Source organism: Macadamia integrifolia, chromosome 11 (genome assembly GCF_013358625.1).
Source record: "Macadamia integrifolia cultivar HAES 741 chromosome 11, SCU_Mint_v3, whole genome shotgun sequence".
Classification (NCBI taxonomy): Eukaryota; Viridiplantae; Streptophyta; class Magnoliopsida; order Proteales; family Proteaceae; genus Macadamia; species Macadamia integrifolia.
In genome coordinates this window covers 28293186-28313835 of record NC_056567.1, presented here as the reverse complement: position 1 = coordinate 28313835, position 20650 = coordinate 28293186, and the positions used below count along the sequence as shown (strand labels likewise).

Below are 20650 nucleotides of genomic sequence, written 5' to 3'. Positions count from 1 at the left end.
TGTGGGGGGGTGGGGGAGTGGGGTTGGGGTTGGGGTGGAGTGGAAGTTGGCTAGTCTCTGTTTATGGCAACTGTTATCAAATTGCTAGTCCTAACTGAGATTACATTCTTATGTTAAGCATTTCCTGATGGGCTGAATCATCTTCATGAAAAATCATCTATACCAGTAGACTAGCTATTCTCAGCTAGATCTAACTGCCATAAGCCTTGTCCAAAATTAGGTGAGGTATGATTCACCAAAGCAATTAATACTAAATCCATTTCAACACTGCTTTTTGGGAAAAAGATAATAAAGGTAATGGATTTCAAAGATTATGCACTTAATTTTTTTTCCTCACAAGCTAATTGTTGCGATAAGCTTTCTCCAAAATCAGTTTAGGTATAACTCACCCAACCAGTCTAATACTATATATATATATATATATATATTTCATCTATGATTTTATGGAATAAGATAATAAAGTTGTAGATTTTATAGGTTATGCACTTATTTTTCCGTCCACAAGCCTAGCAGAGCCTACAAATAATAGCCAACATTTTAAGGGGGAGGGTAATAAAAACTAATTATAAAAACTTCACAAATGTCAATGCGTCAAAATGTTTTCTCTGATCATAACTATGAGAAGGAATGAGCCTTTGAAACTTACTAGGTCCCGACTATTCTGTTTGTATTTGCTTGAGTTTGACCCACGCCAAAAATTCTTGCCATCCCAAAGTCTGATATCTTGGGATTCATTTCCATATCTAACAAGATATTACTTGCTTTAAGATCCCTATGAATAATTCGAGGGCGGGAATCTTCATGAAGATAAAGAAGCCCTCGAACAATCCCTTCTATGATCTTGTAGCGTCTCTGCCAATCTAACTGCATGCTTTTCTCTGGATCTGTGTCCATCCAAATAAAATGTAGAATCAGAATTTAAGATATTGTCAACATAACGAATAGTTCACCATAAAAGCGGATGAAGTGTCACGAGTTATAGTTTTACTTCCACATTTGCATAAAATTGTAATGTATAATTTATGGAAATAACATAAGGAAAAATAACTCAGAGAGAGAGAGAGAGAGAGAGAGAGGTGGGGCGAACCAAATAAGAAGTAATCAAGGCTTTTGTTGTGTGCAAACTCATAGATCAGGATCTTTTCTTCTCCCTCCAAACAAAATCCTAATAGTCTAATCAGATTGCAGTGTTGAAGCTTTGCCACTAAAACAACCTCATTCTTGAACTCTTCAGCACCTTGCCTTGAGCTTTTGGAGAGTCTCTTGACAGCAATTTCATGTCCATTAAGAAGTTTACCCTGATGACATAATGCAAAGTGATTAGTAAATTATATGTCCATCAAACCCAATTTAAATTTGTTATTGTTATTTTGCATTGATTAAATTGTTATCATAGAGGGATTATCCAATAGGATTTTACCACTTAACATTTGTTTAGTAGAGAGATAGGGTTACAAAGGATGGTCGATCATTGCAAGAGAGCTTTATTTTATCTCTTGCATTTTTTTATAGATATCTTCACTACTCTGACTCCCTCTCTAGTGAGTTATGATTTTGCACCATAGAGAGTGAGAGATCTATTCCACTACAATTTTCTCCTTCAAGTGTTGATTGAGAAATGCACATACGTTTATTTGAGGAATCTTCTATACAAGTACAGATTTTCTTTAAAGGTACTATGCTTGTGATAATACTTTTCGTATAAAAAGTTAACCTTACACCCTCTCTAATAGGTTGTTCATACCTAAGGTGCATGAGAAAAAAAGTATTGGAATGAAAATTTGATTCCATATCATGATAAAAAGAAAAGTACCTTGAATTATTCCAAATTGATGAGTAATCAGAATTTTTATTCTATTACACAATGAAATTTGGCATACAAGAATTCTTGTATGACTACAACATTTTTTTTTTCCGGTAACGACGGGTATTCAGGCCTGAGTTGCCTGACTAGTCCCGTGGGTCTATACGGATTCCACAATCGCATGGACTGGATCATACCGGAGTTTCAACTTTCACTGAAAGCAATGAAAAATGCTAAACACCCCGTGTGAGTGGCCCAAGGTATGTCTAGTGGAAGTCTTGTATGATTACGACATATTTATAAGTTCATTCTTACCTTGTAAACGCCACCAAATCCCCCTTCACCGATCTTATTGATGTTGGCGAAGTTTTCCGTGGCAACAAGGACCATGTTGAAATCAAATTGCAATGACTCCGCAGTTATAATTGTGCTCTCACCTATATTCAAGCCAAAAAGAGAGAAATTAAAAGCTTGAACCATGAAAAGAATGAATGAATAAATAAAAACTCCCAAGGAGATCAAGATGTTCAAGAAGAGTAGGAACTATCGGCTTCTTTAGCCGCTTGAGATAAAAAATGCAAGATCGCATACGGATCTTATATCTGCTTATCTATGGTTCCAGCTCCAAGATTGAACCGTCCATGTCATCAAATTCTAGGAAACAACAAGGTACTGAACTTGTGAGATTAATCCTTACCAAAAAAAAAAAAAAAAAAAAAAAAGAACTTGTGTGATTAATCAAATGGAGTTTTTTGAGTGTATTGGATTATATAGAAAGGTCAAAGCTTGTACCATTCTCCTCTGACGGGTGTTGCTTTTTCTTCCGAATTAGCAGATAATAAAAGAGAATAGATAAAATAATCACCCCTGCCACTGCAACCGGCACAATAATGGCAACAGTTTTTCTGTACGAACTTCCTTGTTTTTCTGCATAAAAAGATGAAATAATTAAATAATTAACATTCCCAAATTTGCCAGATGATGATAAATACCGGTTTCAGATTCAGTCTAATACTGATTGTTTTGAATTAATCGTTTTATCTATCTAATTCAAGGTTTTACATGATTAAATTTTTAAAAACTTCTAAGTAACTCACCAGGAAAGGTAGTTCTGTTTCTTAGAGGCCATGAAGAAACAATAGTAGGCGAAGGAGACGGTTTATTCGGAGGCGGCGAAGGAGCCGGTGCTGAAGCTGTAATTCGATAGAAAGGGTAAACTTCAAACCTGACGTTACAGCTTGGATTAAGAACCCTACCTCCTTGCTTGCCGCTACAACAACTGGGGAGAAAAGCAATGGAACCCACCAGGCATCTCTTACAGTCATCACCTGTTAAATCAGGACTGCACTGCACCAGAGAATATATCTTCTGAAATTTCGTAAAATTAGTTTCTCGAGTGCCGAATCTCTCAGTATTGGACGCAGCTGTAATGGCGGCCTCGTTCATGGTATAGCCCACGAGCTGATTAAACCGATTAGGGTCAGTGATGTTCAGTGTATTCCGAAGGTATACGGCAGGGGAATCCGAGACATTGGAGAAGAAGGGCTCGTTGGAGTAGCGCACCGTACACCTTTCGTACCAAATAATTCCGACTTTATTGTTGGGGCAGCGCTTGACAAAGTCACTAATGGCAGTGCTGAGGCAATCATGGCAGACATCTTGGGTGACGTCGATTCTGCAGTACCAATGACCGTAAACGGTATTGGGACTCTGGCCGATGATGGCCTTACGATAGGCGTTTTTGGAGTTGGAGGAAAAGGTAGAGAGGAGGATGTTGAGGTTGGAATGGTAGCTGCTATTGGACGCGAAAAGAGTAGTGTTTTTGCAAACATGGTAGATGTAAAATTGTTCGTCGCAGCTGCTGTAGCTGACCAGCAGAGTGGGAGCAACGAAGAAGAGGAGCGACACAACTCTGGCTCTCGGGGTCATGTTAGTAGATGATTCCATCATTTCTCCAAATTCTCCACCTCCTCGACCATGCACTTTCTCAATCTAGGCTCAAGAAAAAGTAGAAGACTTGGTAAGCACTTTAACACAATCTTACCAACTGCGTGCTCCAAGGTATTTGTTGTTACCTCACATCTTTGAAATGAGTTAAATAGACCAATTCTAACATGCACATGAGATTGCCTCCCACCTCCAACAAACGGTGTCTAGAGAGAAAAAATTTAGAAGAATGAATTTTACATCACATTCGTGCATCAGTCCATTTCCCCAAAGATGTCTTATCTTTTTTGAGTGCTAGCTAGGTGTGTGCACCACTATGGTTTGAGAGTATTCATAGGTGAAATCGTTAGGAGTTTTTTTTTTTGGATAAATGGTTAGGAGTCTAGAGAACTCAAGGGTCAAGAGATGTGATTGACTAATTTTGGAATTCGGGTTTACGTATTATTGGGGTTATTAACTTGGTTCGTCATCATTTAATGGAAAGTTAACGGAAGACTCATTAATTATAACCCTTTTGTAACACGGAAATTTTAAATGTTAGAACCACAAAAGTTGGGCCAAATCATTGTCAATCGTTGGAAGAATTCCCTGCAAGTTTTAAAAGCTTTGGTGGACGATGAATGAATAAGGCAATAAGAGTCTACATTGACCTTCTTGTTTTTGAAAAAAAAAAAATCAAATATCGACATAATAGCCTGAATAACTAAATCTGATTTCAAGTAGTGATTTAAGGGTTGGATGGACTCCGGAGATGTATCTTAATTCATGGATATATATATATATATATATATATTCTTAAATCTTTTCAATCCTTGGATCACAAATTAAATGCTCAATTAATTGAAGAAAATCTTTTTTTTTCTTTTTTTTTATTTGAAGGTATGATTTTCTCGCCCCTCTACCTAAGCTATTGTATGTCAAGATAATCGTCAAGTTAAAGGGCATTGGAATTTAGGATGGCCTCATGAGTCAGTTGGAGAAAATAATAATTTGTTAATGTTAAATATTAAAAAAATAAAAATAAGTTTTCACATCATCAGTCTGCATCAACCAATGAAATGTTGAGCTTGTCGTGATTGTCAGGGTAGAATTATCAAATTGGAGAGCGATTGATTGATTGATTAATTGATTTATGGATTAGCTTCTTAGCCAACTAATAAAGTAGATTCCACCCTTCAAAATATCCAATTTGTGATTTTTTTTTTTGATAACGATGAATTGTGGAATTTCACTCCCATGGTAGTGGCACTTCGAGGCAGATCCTCTCCTGCCGATGGTTGGGAGCCCCAAATCTATGTTCTTTCCAAATTTCGGAGCCCCTTGGGGTGTGTTTTTAGATATTGGGATATGTGTCTAGGATGTTCCTAATACTCGGATCATACTAGGCACAAAGCAAGGCTATGAGGATCAGAGTTTATGGCACTCACTGCTCTTTAAAAAAAAATTAGAATTACTAACGTTTGTGGATGATAGCACCAAAAAAAAAAAAAATGTTTGTGGATGTGATTGGAAGGTCCGATTCCTCTCTAATGCGTTGGATACTCAATGTAACATCTAACGGTTGGAAGGACCTACACACGCATCCCCATACCAAGGCGAGAGTGCTTAGGTCCTCTTAGTTGTTGGATGCAACGCTCAGTGTAACACGTTAGAGAGGATATTTTTCCAAGGATGGGCAAATGGTGTCACTTGTAGATTGAATTGCATTGCATCATGTTTATGGATTGAACAAGATTCAATCTGAGAAATGATTGAATTAATTTGCCAGTGGTGTGATGGAACAACTTTGAATCTTGAGAATGTAATGGAGATATTATTGTCTTTGGAAGTGATACTAAAAATGCCAGTCCCATCGGTTACCATCTAGACTATAGGACTGAAAAACCAATGATACGCAATGTTCTTCTAGACGGAAATAAGTTGGAGCACTATTCTAAGGTAGAGAAGATAAAACATCAATGGTTTGTTACGTTTGTACCTATGGACATGGCCACCACTAGGTGGGGCATCCATTTAGTTGGTTTTTTTGACAGAAATCCATTTAGTTGGTTATAAGATTAATTCTAGGGCTGCAACATGGTCAGGTTGGACCGGACTTTGAAAACCCCAATCTAATCCTGAGTTCCCTTAGTTAAATCTAAGCCTGGCTTGGACCAAATTGACCATGATTGATTATGACTTCAATGTAGAACAAAGTGAGATTTAAATAAAAAAATTCATCCTCGAGGAGAGTAGCGTAGCAACCCACCACCAAAGTCTGCACTTAAATCATAGACGTACAGATGGAAAATCAAACATGGGACCATGTGTTATCCACACATCTGGGTAACCCATGGATGAGTCAAATAGAAAAATTCATAATTCTTGGAGAAGCAAGAAAGAGGAACCATGCGCACATTGTTTGTCACTGTTCTCCTTAAAAAAAATTAAAGAATAACCCATGATACCACTGATTACGAATGATCATTGTTATCTGGTATCAGATCCACAGTAGTGGTGGATTCGGTTTATTTTATTTGCAGATTTCTTTTCTTTTGAGTAATCCTTTCATTTCTCAGTTTTTCGACGCGGTATATGCCTTTGGACTCTTGGGAGGAGTGGCAGATGAGTGTAAGACCACGTTTGTGCCCAAGTTATGTTGGAAATACCATCTTAAAACTTAGATCTAGGAGGTTACCCCTAGTTTAAGATATCTCAAACAATGAATTGTCTATCCCGCTCCATGTCGATGAGATCGGCAAATGAGGCAAGCACAAGTTCTAATGTGCTCCGTTATGATGAACAAATTAATGATGAACAAACTATAAATCTCAACTGTCGACTCCAAAGATGGGATATGCCTAAAGTATCCCACAAAGAAATTTATGACAGAGATTGGATCTCTTGGGAGACCATCAAAACTGTTGAATAAACCATTAATTTTACTCCAGAAACAAAAGAAATTACACTTTTTGATCCAAATTCTTTACAAGAGTTATACACCAAACACAAATTTAATTATGTCCATATCGGCCTCGTTCAAGTGGCCATCAAACCCCTTCATCGTGAAGGATTTAACACATCTTTGCTGTTAGCCCTTCGTGACCAAAGGTTTCTTGAATTCAATGATTCCCTTCTAGGAGCCATTGAAACCAGCCTCTGCTATGGACCTGTTGTTGGTGTATGATGTCTTGTATTCCGTCGTAGTTTAATCCAGGGAGTACTGGTGCAGCACCTAGACAGGCAGGACGGCGGTGCCTGTGGGGGTTGCAAGGGGGCAGGAGGCCCCCTGCATAGCAGGGGGTGTAGGGGGGCGTAGCCCCCTACTCGAATTTTTTATTTGAGGGTAATTGTGTACATTCTGGATTAGGGTTTTTTCGCTATATATTTGTAGCGAGAGTTTCTTTCTCTATAATGCAAGTAATACTGAGAGGTGTGAGGACGAGCGCTGTAACCCTATTCTCCATTGATAGTGAAAAATGATCTCATCTCACCGGAAACGTTGACAACCTTGCCGAACCTCGTAAAATTCGTGTGCATTGTTTATTTTGTTTTTCCATTATCTTCTGCATTGTTTTAGGGTTGCGTCTCTGTCCACTTCAATGTTTACCCAAACATGTCTGTAGCTCTGGAGGACCCAAATATTCTTCATTCCCTCAAGATTAACCTCAAAACCCATGGTTACAAATTGATGCATGGAACCATCCCTATCTCCATTATCCATCGCATCAAATACAAAGCTATGAAAACTGTCCGACCTCGTGCTCTTCGGACTTCTCCTAAAGGTCAAACCCTTTACCTAGAAACCGATTGTATGCACGGTCAAATTGTATACCCAAAACTAGTTCAGTGGAAAGACATCTCTTTCCTAGATGAATGGCAAATGCAAACTACCACTATTCCACCTCAAGTTTCAAACACCAACATTCAGTCTATCACTCAAGACCTAGATGGTTTAGTTTCCATTCGGTTCGACAGAGGGACTCCTCCTCCTGTCTACCAAACCTCCAGAAGATCGTGCTCTGATGCTTCGTCTTCCTCCCAAAGGGACGTAACAACTAGAGCACCTGTCAATGATTGGATTCCTCCTTTTAGGACTCCACCTCATCATTCAAACATCTCTGGACTTTACCAAACCCAAAATATTGTTCATGGTACCTATGATGTTTCTTCATCTGTATCTGAACCAGCTCACTCTGAACAACAACAAACTAATCAAAATCAATCCCAATCTCCAACACCTTCTGATGTAGCTCCACCTGAACGAAGTTCTGAAGTCTACATGATTCAGGTTGATCATGAATACCAAATCGACAAACCTTTTCTCAGAAATGATTTTGAATCACCCAAAAACAAATAAAAACGTGAGTGGTTCTTCAAAACTTTTAATCTTGAGCAACAAGCCCAAATTAGAACAAATTGGTATAATTTTATGACAAATCTTAAAACAAATGTCTTTTTATAATCAGTCATTCTGAAACAACCTGGATAGGTATTATTATGGTCGATTTGGATCGAAATTGGTTTATTCAACCAATGATTTTAAACTCAAAATTGAGTATCAAAACATTCCCTCTAGTGATTCCAATTCTAAATTGACCATTCTAAAACTTCCGAAGTTGGATAGTTCATGACCAATTCTAATCCAGATAGGCTAATACCAGAATTGTAACTAAAATCAAAAAATAAATTGGTCCCTAATGATTCCAGTCTGGATCATATCCGAATCAATCACAAAAATGCTAGAATTGACACTAAATTCTAAAAACCAATAGCGTAATCCCAAAAATCCTAGATATGCCATTCTATAATGATCGGAATTGAGATTGATCCGAACTAGCCAAATCAGCTAGGGATTTTTAACTTGGAATTAGAGATCGAACTGATCATAGTTTCAAGTATCGATCAAGGATCGATCGTATCGGCTGAGATCGATCCTCGATCTGGATCGGTTATCCAAATGGTTTCAAGGGTAAAATAGGTAAAAAGTAGTCCCTTTTATAAAAATCAAGGGTAAAATAGATCGAAACCCACCGATCTGGATAGGTATCAAATCGACATCGACAGAGACCGATACTAATACCGTCCCCTACATCCTTGGAACTGATTCCTATAAATTTTGATCCAATCGAATCAAAATCGGAACCCTAGAATCACCCTCAAATCTTAAGACCCATGATCTAGTCCTATAAACTTTATAATCAATTTTAAACACAGAATCAAAGATCAAATTAGTAGCTGCCAATATCAATCCAAATCTAAATCAAATTAGAATTGATCAGAATCAATCCCAAAACCCTTAGAATCAACCTATAAAATATATTATAATTACAAAATTTCACATGTCATCATTATAGTAGTACCAAGCCTACGATATTACTTTACGGGAAAAAAAAAAGCATACAATATTACCATTTGTCATCTTCCTGAATTTTAACTTTCTTAAAAACACTAGCATATTTAATACAATTGATTTCTTTAAAGAGAGAAAAAGAGACATGATTAGAACTATCTTACTCACCTCATCTCTAATGCACAATAATAGAAATTATTGCAATATAATTGATATATGAATTTCTGGGAAGAGGTTTTGTTTTCTAAATTTCAAAAAACAAAAATGAAGTCCACCAAAAGTTTTAAACCCTAAAACCCAGGAAAGCATTGGACATGCCGAAAAGAAAGAGTGCCTTTACTTGACTCACTGGAGATGATCTTGCCAAACTTTATGCCATAAAAATCAGGAAAGGTAACGGAAAGACTCGCAAGGAGGAAGACAATCAGTTGGGGCGAGGGGTTGTTCGGGTTGTTTGGGAAGAGTGTGTATTCATTCTCAAAATACTCCTCATTTTGCCATTTAAATCAAAGTAATAATTCAAAAAGTTGAGGTTGAATTTGCTTTTTTGACCTTAAAAACAATCACAAAATGACAAAATAAATGGGACACGGTAATTTACTTTTTTGACCTTAAAAGTAATCACAAATGACAAAATAATGGGAACACAGTAATTTACTTTTTTGACCTTAAAAGCAATCACAAAATGACAAAATAATGGGGACACAATAATTTAGGTTACAAGGTTTTTGTAACCGGGTCGGTTACATTTAGACATACCCCTTAAGTTTTATCTAAACTTTCAATACTATTCAATTTACCCTTTAATATCGTGTTTTGACTCTTTCACCCTTTTAAAATAAAACATTGATTTACATCCATTTTTCCCACTTCAACCCACCCCTTACATACACTTCAACCCAACCCTTTACATCTCTATCTTCTCCGGAAAAGTTGAACGATGAACGAAATGCAAAAATAACCGACTCTAACTGGTGAACTTCAACCTCAACACCAATGATGCCCCTAGAAGCCCCAATCCCGACCACTGTTAGTTAAAACGCGTTCGCGTTTTTTTGCCGTTTAAAACGCGTATTACCGTATGCTTCCATACAATGCGGGAAAAAACGGGTACGGCTGTATAAAACGTTTTAAACGCACGTTTAAAACGCGTATACGTTTTATAAGGGCAAAATGGAAATTTTATCAATAATACTTTAAAATAAAAATAAAAAAAAAAACCCAAAACCGAAGAAAACGTTTTAAGATTTCTGAATTCATTTCTTCCCCAAATCCCTTCCCTTCGTTTTCTTCCCCAAATCCCTTCCCTTCCATATTCTTCCTGTTAATGTCTTCCATCTCTGCTTCTTTCTCACGGATCTTTTGAAGGATCCTTTCTTCGGCAAATGAGAGAGTCTGGAGTTGATTGGCCTGAACCTTCTCTAGGATCGCTTCTTTCTGAGTTCTGAAATTGTGCTCCGGTGAATCCGTGAATCCGTGAATCGTAGCTGTAGTTCGGTGCTCCGGTGAGTCCATGACTCCATCTCTCCCGGTGAGTCCGTGACTCCATCTCTCCCTTCTTTCATGAGTCGATTTTCCAACCTAGGAAAAACCGAGCGAACGGAGCCATTACCTGAAGGCGGCTCACGAATGTTGGCTGCAGCGGATTGACGACGGTTCAGAGTTCAGACTTCAGAGCGGCATCAAAACGAGTGAGCAACAGCTGCTGAGATCGGCGTGAAGGTTTTGGCCGTCAGTCGGAAGCGGATCCACCGTTCAGCGGATCCACAGTTGGCGTGAAGGTTTTGGCTGTCGTCAGAAGCGGCATCAAAACCAGTGAGCAACAGCTGCTGAGACGAGTTGCCGTCCTCAGGAGCCGTGGTTTGAGAGGGTTGCTGTTGAGGTACGCTCTTCGAGCCCTTGTTGTGAGCCTTTCTCTCTGTCTCTACTCTTCTTCTTCCTCTTGTTCTGTAATATAGCATCAAAAGGGTCTGGGAGCAAGGGTCAATTGCGCCATGGCTTCTTTTTCCAAGTTACTTTCAATCTGCAATTTCAATCAACCATGGAGTAACTCCCAACTCCGGGGGCCCCTAAGAATTTCAAATTTGGAAAATGTTGGCAATACCAGGCCAGATGCCATTGAAGCCAATTTAAAGAATAAGCCACACCTTCGTGAGTTACAGTTGTGCTGGAGTGATTACGAAAGCAAAGATAGATTTCCTAATTCACGAAATGAAAAAGTTGAGGAGAATGTACTTGACCAACTGCAACCCCACACCAATATTGAAATGCTAAGAATTGTCAGTTATGGTGGTACAAGATTTCCAAGTTGGGTAGGCCACCGTTCCTTCTCTAATTTAGAGGCTGTTATACTCAGTCATTGTCATAATTGCATGGTCTTGCCTTATCTAGGGCAATTGTCCTCTCTCAAATACCTCATGATCGACTGTTGCAGTGAGTAAGATATAATTCTGTTTTCTGATTGATTGGGTATTATAATTCTGTTTTTCTGATTACTAATCCGATTTGGCATTTTACATCCCTTTTTTTTTTCATTTACTAATCTATGATTTAATTTTTTTGAAAGGAATTTACTCATCGTTCATTCGTTATACGTTAATTATTCTATTTGTTGAGATTGGAAAGGATGTTTTATTATATTATGTAGGTATTTCAAAGTTGAGCTACCTGAGCTTAAGCAAAATGGTGAGACCTAAGGATAAATTTTGGGAACATGTAGAGCAACGTGGTTTGGGCCGTTTCACATGTAACTATTGTGGACTTAATTATTCCGGGAGTGTTTCACGAGTGAAGGCTCATTTAGCTTGTCAACCTGGACATGATGTTCAAATTTGCACCCAAATTCCTAAGCACAATCAAGCTGATGCCCTGACAGAATTTAATTTGAGTAGATCTGCTAAGAAAAGAATGAGTGATTCTCTTGAAAGTGGAATGGGTTCCACAAGTAGCACACCTTCTATGCCTCATGTTAGGGTTGCACATCAACCCACAATGCTAGAGATGGCTGCTAAGCAAGACAAGAAATCATTGGACATGTTGGTAACTGATTTTTTTGTCAATAATAACATTTCCTTCAATGTTATTCAGACAAATTCTTTTATTGAGATGCTAAGGGGTGCATGTGCTTATGGTACAAGTTATGTTGTACCTAGTTATAGCAACTTCGGACCAGTTTGATTCCTGGAAAAAAAACAGAAATCATGCAATATGTTAGCAGTATAAAGGCGATATGGGATATCACAGGTTGCACAATTATGTCTGATTCTTGGACTGACATAAAGAAGAGGTCATGGGTTAATGTGATTGCTTACTCTCCTGGGGGTGCTGTGTTTTTGAAATGTATTGAGTGCAGTATAAATAGATTAACTTCCACATTTCTTTTCAATGAAATTTCTGATGTCATTGAAAAAGTTGGACCAAAGAATGTTGTGCAATTTATTTCAGATAATGGTTCTAACTTTTGTTCTTGTGGTGATATGTTGTCTGGAAAATTGCGTCATATATATAGAACAAATTGTGCTGCTCATGGGATTAATCTGTTTTTGAAAGATATTCACAAAAAAGTTAAATGGGTGAGGGAAGTTATAGAAGATGGAAAACTTGTAGTGGATTATATTCACAGGCACACAGGTATTGTAGCATTGATGAGAAAATTCACCAACAATAGAGATATCAAGCAGCCTTGCAAGACAAGGTTTGATACTTATTTTTTTATACTGCAGTCTCTTATTGTTGTTGAGAATGAGCTGAGGCTTTTTATTGCATCATCTGAGTGGAGAGCCTTTCAATTCAATAGAACTGAAATGGCAGTGAGAATTGTTCGAATAATTCAATCAGAGACATTTTGGCAGGGGGCAAAGGAAGTTGTTGCTTTCATGGAGCCACTTATTCGTATTCTTCGCCTTGTTGATTCAGATGGTTCTACTGCAGGTTACTTATATGAAGCAACAGAAAGGGCAAAAGAAACATTGAGAAAATTTGTGGAGAAGGATGGAGGGAAGTATTTAGCCATAATGGATTTGTTTCAATTTAGGTTAGAGAAGAACATTATTCATCATGTTCATCTCTTTGGTGCACTTTTGAATCCTTCTATTATGTTTGATGGTCGATTTGATATTGATGGAACTAAATTTATGAATGCACAAGATTTTATAATGGACATCATGGTTCCTTTAGAAGATCGTGAGCAATTCATGCAAGAAGTCATTGATTATCGCATGAAAAGTCCATTGTTGTTCAATATGACAGGGCAGACAATGATGAAAACTAATCATCCAAGTAAGTGACTTAGTTAATTAGTTTATTATTGTATTTTTTTTTAATTAAATATAGCATTCTTATATTTGTTTACTTATGTTGATTTGTAGGGATTTGGTGGCAATTTGTTGGTAGTGCATTTCCTGTGCTTCAAAATATTGCTTGTAGAATCTTGAGTCAGCCTTGTAGTTCCTCTCCTTGTGAGCGTAATTGGAGTGTTTGGGATGCAGCACAAACAAAGAAAAGAAATAGATTAGCCCCAGAGATGCTAGAGGATTTGGTGTACATTAGGATGAACTCTATGATGAGGGAGAACTATGAAAGCCAACTACATAAAGATTCAAGGCCTATCGATTTAGATAATCTTGGTGACTTACCTATAGCAGACTTTGAGCTTGAAATGGAGAGGCTTAAGCAGACGTACGAGGAACCTGAACCATCTGACACTGGAGCTGATGGAGGATCTACTTCATGTAGTTTAATGTCTCCTCATTGATCTTTTTTTTTTTTTTTTTTTTTTTTTTTTTTTTTTTTTTTATCATTGATCTTTGGACCTGTTATAATGATACTGAGTTCTTTAGACATCTTGGATGATATGGATGGATAGTTTTTTTTTTTTTTTTTATATATTTTGGACATGTCTTTTTTAATATGATGTATTAAGTTTTAATTTGGAATTTACATTGGATGCTATATTTTGGATGATATATGCATGAATGTTTGATGTTGATGTAGTTTAGAACATTAGATGCAGGTATACAGACAATAATCTCTCAAATTACATGATGATATATTGCCGTTTTTTTGGTTTCGTTTTTTTTGAAAACTACACGTTTAATACTCGTACTGTTCGTTTCCGTCCGTTTGACGTTTCCTGTTTTTTTGACCGTTTTTTTTACCGTACCGTTCATCGTTTTTATCCGTTTAAAACACGTACCGTACGTCTCTGTTTTTTTGCCGTTCCCGTTTTAACTAACAGTGGTCCCGACTTGTAAATCCCAAGCCACTTTGTAACAGATATAGGGCCAGCATCATCGTGGATATGTAAGCTCTTCAGGTTATGATGCTCTATGCCTGAAGGAACTTTTGGATTAGGAAATTGGTTGTGTAAGAAAATATTTGTGGGATTAATTTGTATGCAAACAACGCAACCACCAATGTAATTAATCATCAGAGATTGATCGATAAGGATCAATATTGACTTGCAAAAGATGTGGATCATAATGAGTGGAATCCCAGTTGCCATGAGAAGAATCGTCAATCTCTGCAAATAGATTCCAAGCATTTCTTACTTTGACGCTCCTCATCCACATAATGTCTCCTCTGCACTTCCCATTCCTAACTATTCCAACATTCCCACAAAAAAAAAAAGTCTTTTTATGTGAGAGACAGAGTATTACCATTAGGGGTGAGCCCAACCCTCAGTCTCCTTAACTGGGCCCAAACCCGTCCTGACCCTGACTCAGGACTGCAAAAGTTCAACCTTGGCCCTACCCTTCAGGGTTCAGCCCAACCCTTACCTATCCTGATTGGCCTGATTTTTCAGGGTCGGGCTAGGATGACCCTGACCTTGACCCTGACCCTGACCCTAATTGACCCTAACCTTGGTTTGCCATCAAGGGATGGGTAAATCCTGATCTTGACCCTGCAAAATATGAAATAACTTAAAAATAAAAAAATATTCATAATAAAAAGGAGATAAAAAATAAAAAGTTACAAATTTCTTAGTAAAAAAAGCAAGAGTGATAGGTGAGAAGATATATTAAGAGTTTTCAGATGTCAATGACTCAATTTCAAACAATATATAAAATTAGATTAAATTTAGGGTTAACATCAGGGTCACACCCAGGGTCACACATTAGGGGCAAAAATCAAGGCCGGGTTTGGGGAGGGCTGGGTGGGCCAAAGGCATAAACCCTTTCCCGCCTTGACCCTAACTCAAGGTTAGAAATTTCAAGGTCGGGCCGGCCCTCAGGGCTAAAAAATTTGGGTTGGTACTTGTTCGGGATCAAGGCGGGTTCGGGCCATCAGGGCCAAACTTGCACCCCTAATTACCATGAGACCATAATATTAAAAAAGTTTTAAGAGGTAGTACAAGTAAAATAGGTAATAAATTTGGTTGAATATTTCATAAGGTTAAAATCATCTTTTATACATCAAAACTAACACTACACTAACTGTGTCAAATGACAGGGATTTAGGGAGGGAGATGTAATTTTCGAAAATATAAAGGGAGGATTTGTAATAAGAGAAAAATACAAGGGAGGCGGATGTAAATTTCTCAAGAGTTTTACAGATGTAACGGTGGTCGATTGGTCCAACCGAAGTTCACTTCGGTTTCTAGTTTATGATTTATTCGATTTCTATTCAATTTATTGGGTTGGAACCGATGCTTTTCTGTTCACAGCCGAATGTGAACCAAACCGAAGATTCAATTTCAAATCAAAACTAAAATCGATTAGTTTCCAATCGATCAACGTAGCTATCTCCCTCTTCTGCCAGATAGATATCTTTGCTTTGATAATTTGACCTCTTGTTTCTCACTTCTAGGTGGTAGTGTCGGCTATTTCGGCATTTGTATTAGGTGTTGGGTTAATTGGATCGTCATGACATGAGCTCGTGCGGTACTTAATTTAAGGTAGTCAATCGAAGGAGACTGTTTTTACCAAAAAAAAATAATAATAAATAAATAAGGAGACGAGTTAGAGCTATCAATCGGTCAGTTTGGATCGGTTTTTGTTTAGTTTTATTGGTTTCATTGTGAGAATGAATGAAACTCAAACATGCATGAATCAATAAAGATGCATCAATTTTAGTTTGATTTCTACTTCTCTTAATAGATTTACTATTGATTTGGTCTTGATTAGGCCGCAATTTAATAAATAAATGAAGAATTATCACTCCCCTCCCCTGAACTATAGCTAAATATCAAGTTCCCCCACGTTTTGTAAAACATTTCACTCCCCTCCCCCTGGATCACAAGATTCTATCAACAATGACTAAGTGTTAAATTTTTTGAGTGTCCTTTCTTTATTATCCCCGAAATACCCCCATTTTGCTGTTAAATGGGGTCCTTTACCTTCTGTAGCATTCTCTGGCACATCGGGAATGATTTTGATTTGAGAATTTCAATCATGCCAAGATCGTCCTTCTCTCGATTGAAGCTTCTAAAAATGTCGCACATCATTGTCTCAAATACCATTGCCAGGAGGTGCGGGTGATTTCTTGGTCTCCCCAACTCCCTCTTTCTTCAATATTAATGTTGATGGTGCAAGTGCTGGAACCCTGGGTTTTCTGGTATTGGTGGTGTGTGTCAAGATGCCAATGCTACCTTTATATGTGGCTTTTCTTGTGGCATTGGAAAAAAAATTTCCCTGGTTGATGAGGCTATGGATGCTCATCAAGCTCTCCTGTTAGCTCTCCACAAGAAATTCAATCGGGTCATCACTGAGAGTGGCAACCTACTGATTGTTAACCTTCTCAACGACACTTGCTCGTCTTACCCTTGGTGTATTGGGAGTATCATCTCTGATTTCCATATGCTTTCTTCTCTTTTGATTGAAGTTGTGTTTTGTCATTCTCTTAGGGAGGCCAACTCTGTTGCAGATTTATTGGCCTTGTATGCTGCCTCTTCTCAATCCCCTCTTTCTTGCTTTGATACAACTCTTGCTATTAAGTTGATGGATTTTGACAATGTTGGAACTTTGTTCAGACGTTAATAAATCTCTATTTAGCGTTAATAAAAAGATAAGGAATGTTAGTAAGCAAAAATAATCAAATTTATTCTAAAGTAGGAAGAACACCTACAGAACTCCAGTTGCGCTAAATATAAAAGGATAGTAGATGGAAAATTTTATGGGTAATTTACAGCGCCACCCCCTGAAGAATGCCAGTATTATAGGAACACCCCATCTCCTTCATCAAATTAGACACAGATCCCCTACCATCAGTCTCTATTAAGTGATGCTATGAAATGACACTTTAACCCTTATAAATAAAACATCCTTATCTTATTATCCCAAAAATACCCCTCTTCATAAACATCTATATACCATTTCATTCTCTCCTTATCACTTTCTCTCTTTCTATCCTTCTCTCCCTACCTACGGCTTGTGATTCCAACTGGTTATCCATAGGCAATTTCACTTACTTAGATCTGTCACGGTCTGCTTCATCAATATATCAATTTCCATTGTCACGCAGGTGGTGCTAGTTACGTTTATAAAGAGCTATTCAAAGTCTTCAACAACATCACCTTCGTCTCTGTCGGTGCCACCTCCAACGGCGTATTATCGAACATCTGTACCTCTCACATGAAACACTTAGTAGGGTCACCACTACCGTGTAACGAAGCATCACGTGTGACACCACCCCTGATAAGAATGTGCTCCCAGCCCAGAAGGAAGCTAATATGATCCCAAAGTAGAAAAAGAACCTTTTAATGCTGACGGGAAAGGCAATGGGGTAACCGAAAAATGTACCCAGTTAGTAATAATGAGGAACAAATTCTTTCCCTATTGGGTGAACCTAATAGGAAACAATCAAGTAGAACTCAATGGGGCAATTCATCAAACACAATGTGTGCACTAATCAAGTGCTCAAGAAAATAACTACAATGCACAAATCAGTGATCAAATCCACCATTCACAAACACACACATCAACACAATCGATTTAACGTGAAAAACCTCCCCAATGAGAGGAGTAACAACCATAGGACCGTAGTCCACTAAAATCCACTATCTTCAAGTAATGGAAATACATAAAAATCCTCTCTAACTGTAATTAGAGACATATAATGATTCCAAGCATCAAGAGCAACATACCTTGGCATATATCATCAACAAAATGAATTCCCAAATGAAAGAAACAAGAAACTGAAGAGATCTTACCAAAACAGCAGCAACGAAAACGTGGCTGAAAAAGTGAGTTAGGAAACTCCAAACAACAATCACACCATACCGAACGTAGAACGTTGTGTTGCGAAGCTGTTGTTAAAAATTCAGCTCGATCGGACCATGAATGACCTTCCGATCGAGTTCTTGAAGGTGAATGTCGACTGTTCCCAAACCCAGAAATTTCTGGTTCTCTTCGGTTTCTTCTCCTACGAATTGTGCTAAATAAAACACTGTTCCCGTTGCTTTTGCCTTCTGCCTTTTGCCTTTTGCCTTTTGCTTTCACTTAACCTTATTATATGAATAAGGTTAAATGAGTAAATTCCTATCAACATTTTTGTGACAAAATGCCTTTGTTAGGCCTCAAACAAAGAAGAGCTTCACCTGTCCAAAGTGAACATACTTGGGCCATCCACCACAAGGAAGGAAACCCAACCCAACAAATGCCGCCGGCGACACCCACCGCCCAGAATGTCGTCACCGCGAATGCTATGGATAGGAAGATTATCGATGGTATGATGACGATGGCGCGGGATAAGACGTAGGAGGAACGACGATAAGCATTGTAAGTTGTCTCTCTCATGAAGATGTATCGTTCTTGAAGGAACACGGGGAGTGCATCTGCACAGGTGGAGAAATTTGTTGACATTGCAAAGGCGAAGACCCCTAATCGCTCTTGAACTCCTTTGGGAGAGTTGTCGAGTTGCCAGAAAATGGTAACTAGGATGAAACCGGTAACCATGACGGTTCCTAATCGCTTGTGTTCGTCATCGTCGTTTCTGTAGGTATGAATCCCTTTTTGGGACCAAAGCATTGTAGAGGCCATCGATGATGATTTTGTTGCCCGTATCTTAACTGAAAGTATTTAAGAACACATCGTGATTCCATCGAGGGATGGAAGAAGAGGAAACGGCTTCTCGGAATCTCTTGTAGACCATTGGGAAACCCTTCCAGAGTCCCAAACGATGAATCGGAATTTGGGACGGATGACGTGTTTCCACAGAAAAATGGTTTTTGATGGTCATCACTTGTTAGCCTTAGCCCACCGACAGCTACAAAGGGTCCGTTTGATAACGTTTCTGCCGTTTCTGTTTCAAGAAACAGCAGAAACATAAATTTCCGTTTCTAGAAACAGAAACGGAATTGAAGGTGTTTGATAAGTCATGTTTTTAGAAGTCGATAGTAACCAATGAAAGAATAGCTACAAGACGTTTCCAGAAACGGCGAAACAAGTCAACTTGTTTCGCCTAGGTCATTTCTTGAACCATAAATAAGTAAAAATTTCTATTTCTATTTCTGAAAATAAGTGAAACAAAACAGTTTTATCAAACGCTTTTTACTCCGTTTCTGCTGTTTCTGGAAACAGAAACGCATTTCTTGAAACGTTATCAAACATGCCCAAAGTATAGACCTACGGTACTGAATCGGTACTTCATTATTTTCAAGTTTTAAAGGCAAAATAGTATTTAGAAAAAAAAAAATTAACTACTGATATCAGCATTTTTATTATGTTTTATAATAGTGACTGACTGTAGGGTCTGAGTCTAATTTAGTGAATGAGATAGCATATGCCTATAATATTGGCATTCTCCAGTGGTGGCATTGTAAATTACTCAAATTTTATTAGTACAAAAAACCCAAAAAATGCGAGAAAACCTTAAGCTTCTATTTATGATAAGTTATGTATGGAACAATGATGGAAAGTGTATACATGCACATGGATAAGTTGTGACAGTGGGTGTGATGGCAAATGTGACATGCATGTAGAATTTAAATAAAAACTACTTTTAAACCCTAATTATAGAAATTAAAAAACTATATAATGACGTATATAAAATAATGGGCAAAATGATGGATAAAATTATGCAAACATCTCATACAATCAAATAAATTGACAGTGAATCTTTCTACCAAATTTTATAACCTAATCATGTTGAGTAAGAAAATTCAAAATAAAACGGCATAGTTTTGGAGCCCTAGTGACGACACAGATTACGTACCTTTGCCGTGGAAATCAAATGGTAGCAAAAGCAATTCAAGACACCAACAGAGGGAATTGGACTATGATACGTTCATGTCGCCACAGGATTTGGGTTGGGGCATGCCTGAAACTCACGTGGAGATCACTGGGAGTAGAACACTCAAAGAAGAACGCTCAGGTATATAAGGATTTCTCCCAATCATGGCATTTTTGCAATCTAACACTAAAAAAAAATTATTTTCTTTTTATTCATTTCTTGACAACCAAACTAAGCCTAGGGGTTACTCCAGCCAGAAGGGTTAGCTTCCCAAGGCCAGCACAATATGGGTTTAAAGGGTTGGCCCTAATCCAACGTCTGGTTGCAGTCCACAATTGCACGCTAATCCATGGGCTACCAGTTCTAGGTAATTTCCTAGAACTAACCACTGCAAATCC

The 20650-nt window shown here is 37.9% G+C and overlaps 3 protein-coding genes across 3 annotated transcripts in view; 2 read left to right on the top strand and 1 right to left on the bottom strand.

The window, feature by feature from the left end:
* Nucleotides 1–4026, bottom strand: part of LOC122093047 — a 13503-nt gene extending 9477 nt beyond the window's left edge. Inside the window, exons 1-5 of the mRNA XM_042663309.1 lie at nt 2902–4026; nt 2597–2731; nt 2120–2241; nt 1088–1298; nt 647–884 (exon numbers count right to left, since the gene is read on the bottom strand). Of these exons, the coding sequence (XP_042519243.1) occupies nt 647–884; nt 1088–1298; nt 2120–2241; nt 2597–2731; nt 2902–3754 (1559 nt within the window). The 5' untranslated portion in view covers nt 3755–4026. The remainder of the gene's footprint in view (nt 1–646; nt 885–1087; nt 1299–2119; nt 2242–2596; nt 2732–2901) is intronic.
* Nucleotides 4027–12283: 8257 nt separating this feature from the next.
* On the top strand, nt 12284–13121 carry LOC122093046. The gene is made up of 2 exons (XM_042663308.1): nt 12284–13013; nt 13117–13121. The coding sequence occupies exons 1-2, from the start codon at nt 12284–12286 to the stop codon at nt 13119–13121; spliced, it is 735 nt and encodes a 244-aa protein (XP_042519242.1).
* A 78-nt stretch (nt 13122–13199) lies between these two features.
* Nucleotides 13200–14047, top strand: LOC122093626. Its single transcript, XM_042663989.1, has 2 exons — nt 13200–13361; nt 13451–14047. The coding sequence occupies exons 1-2, from the start codon at nt 13217–13219 to the stop codon at nt 13834–13836; spliced, it is 531 nt and encodes a 176-aa protein (XP_042519923.1). The 5' UTR covers nt 13200–13216; the 3' UTR covers nt 13837–14047.
* Nucleotides 14048–20650: the final 6603 nt, after the last annotated feature.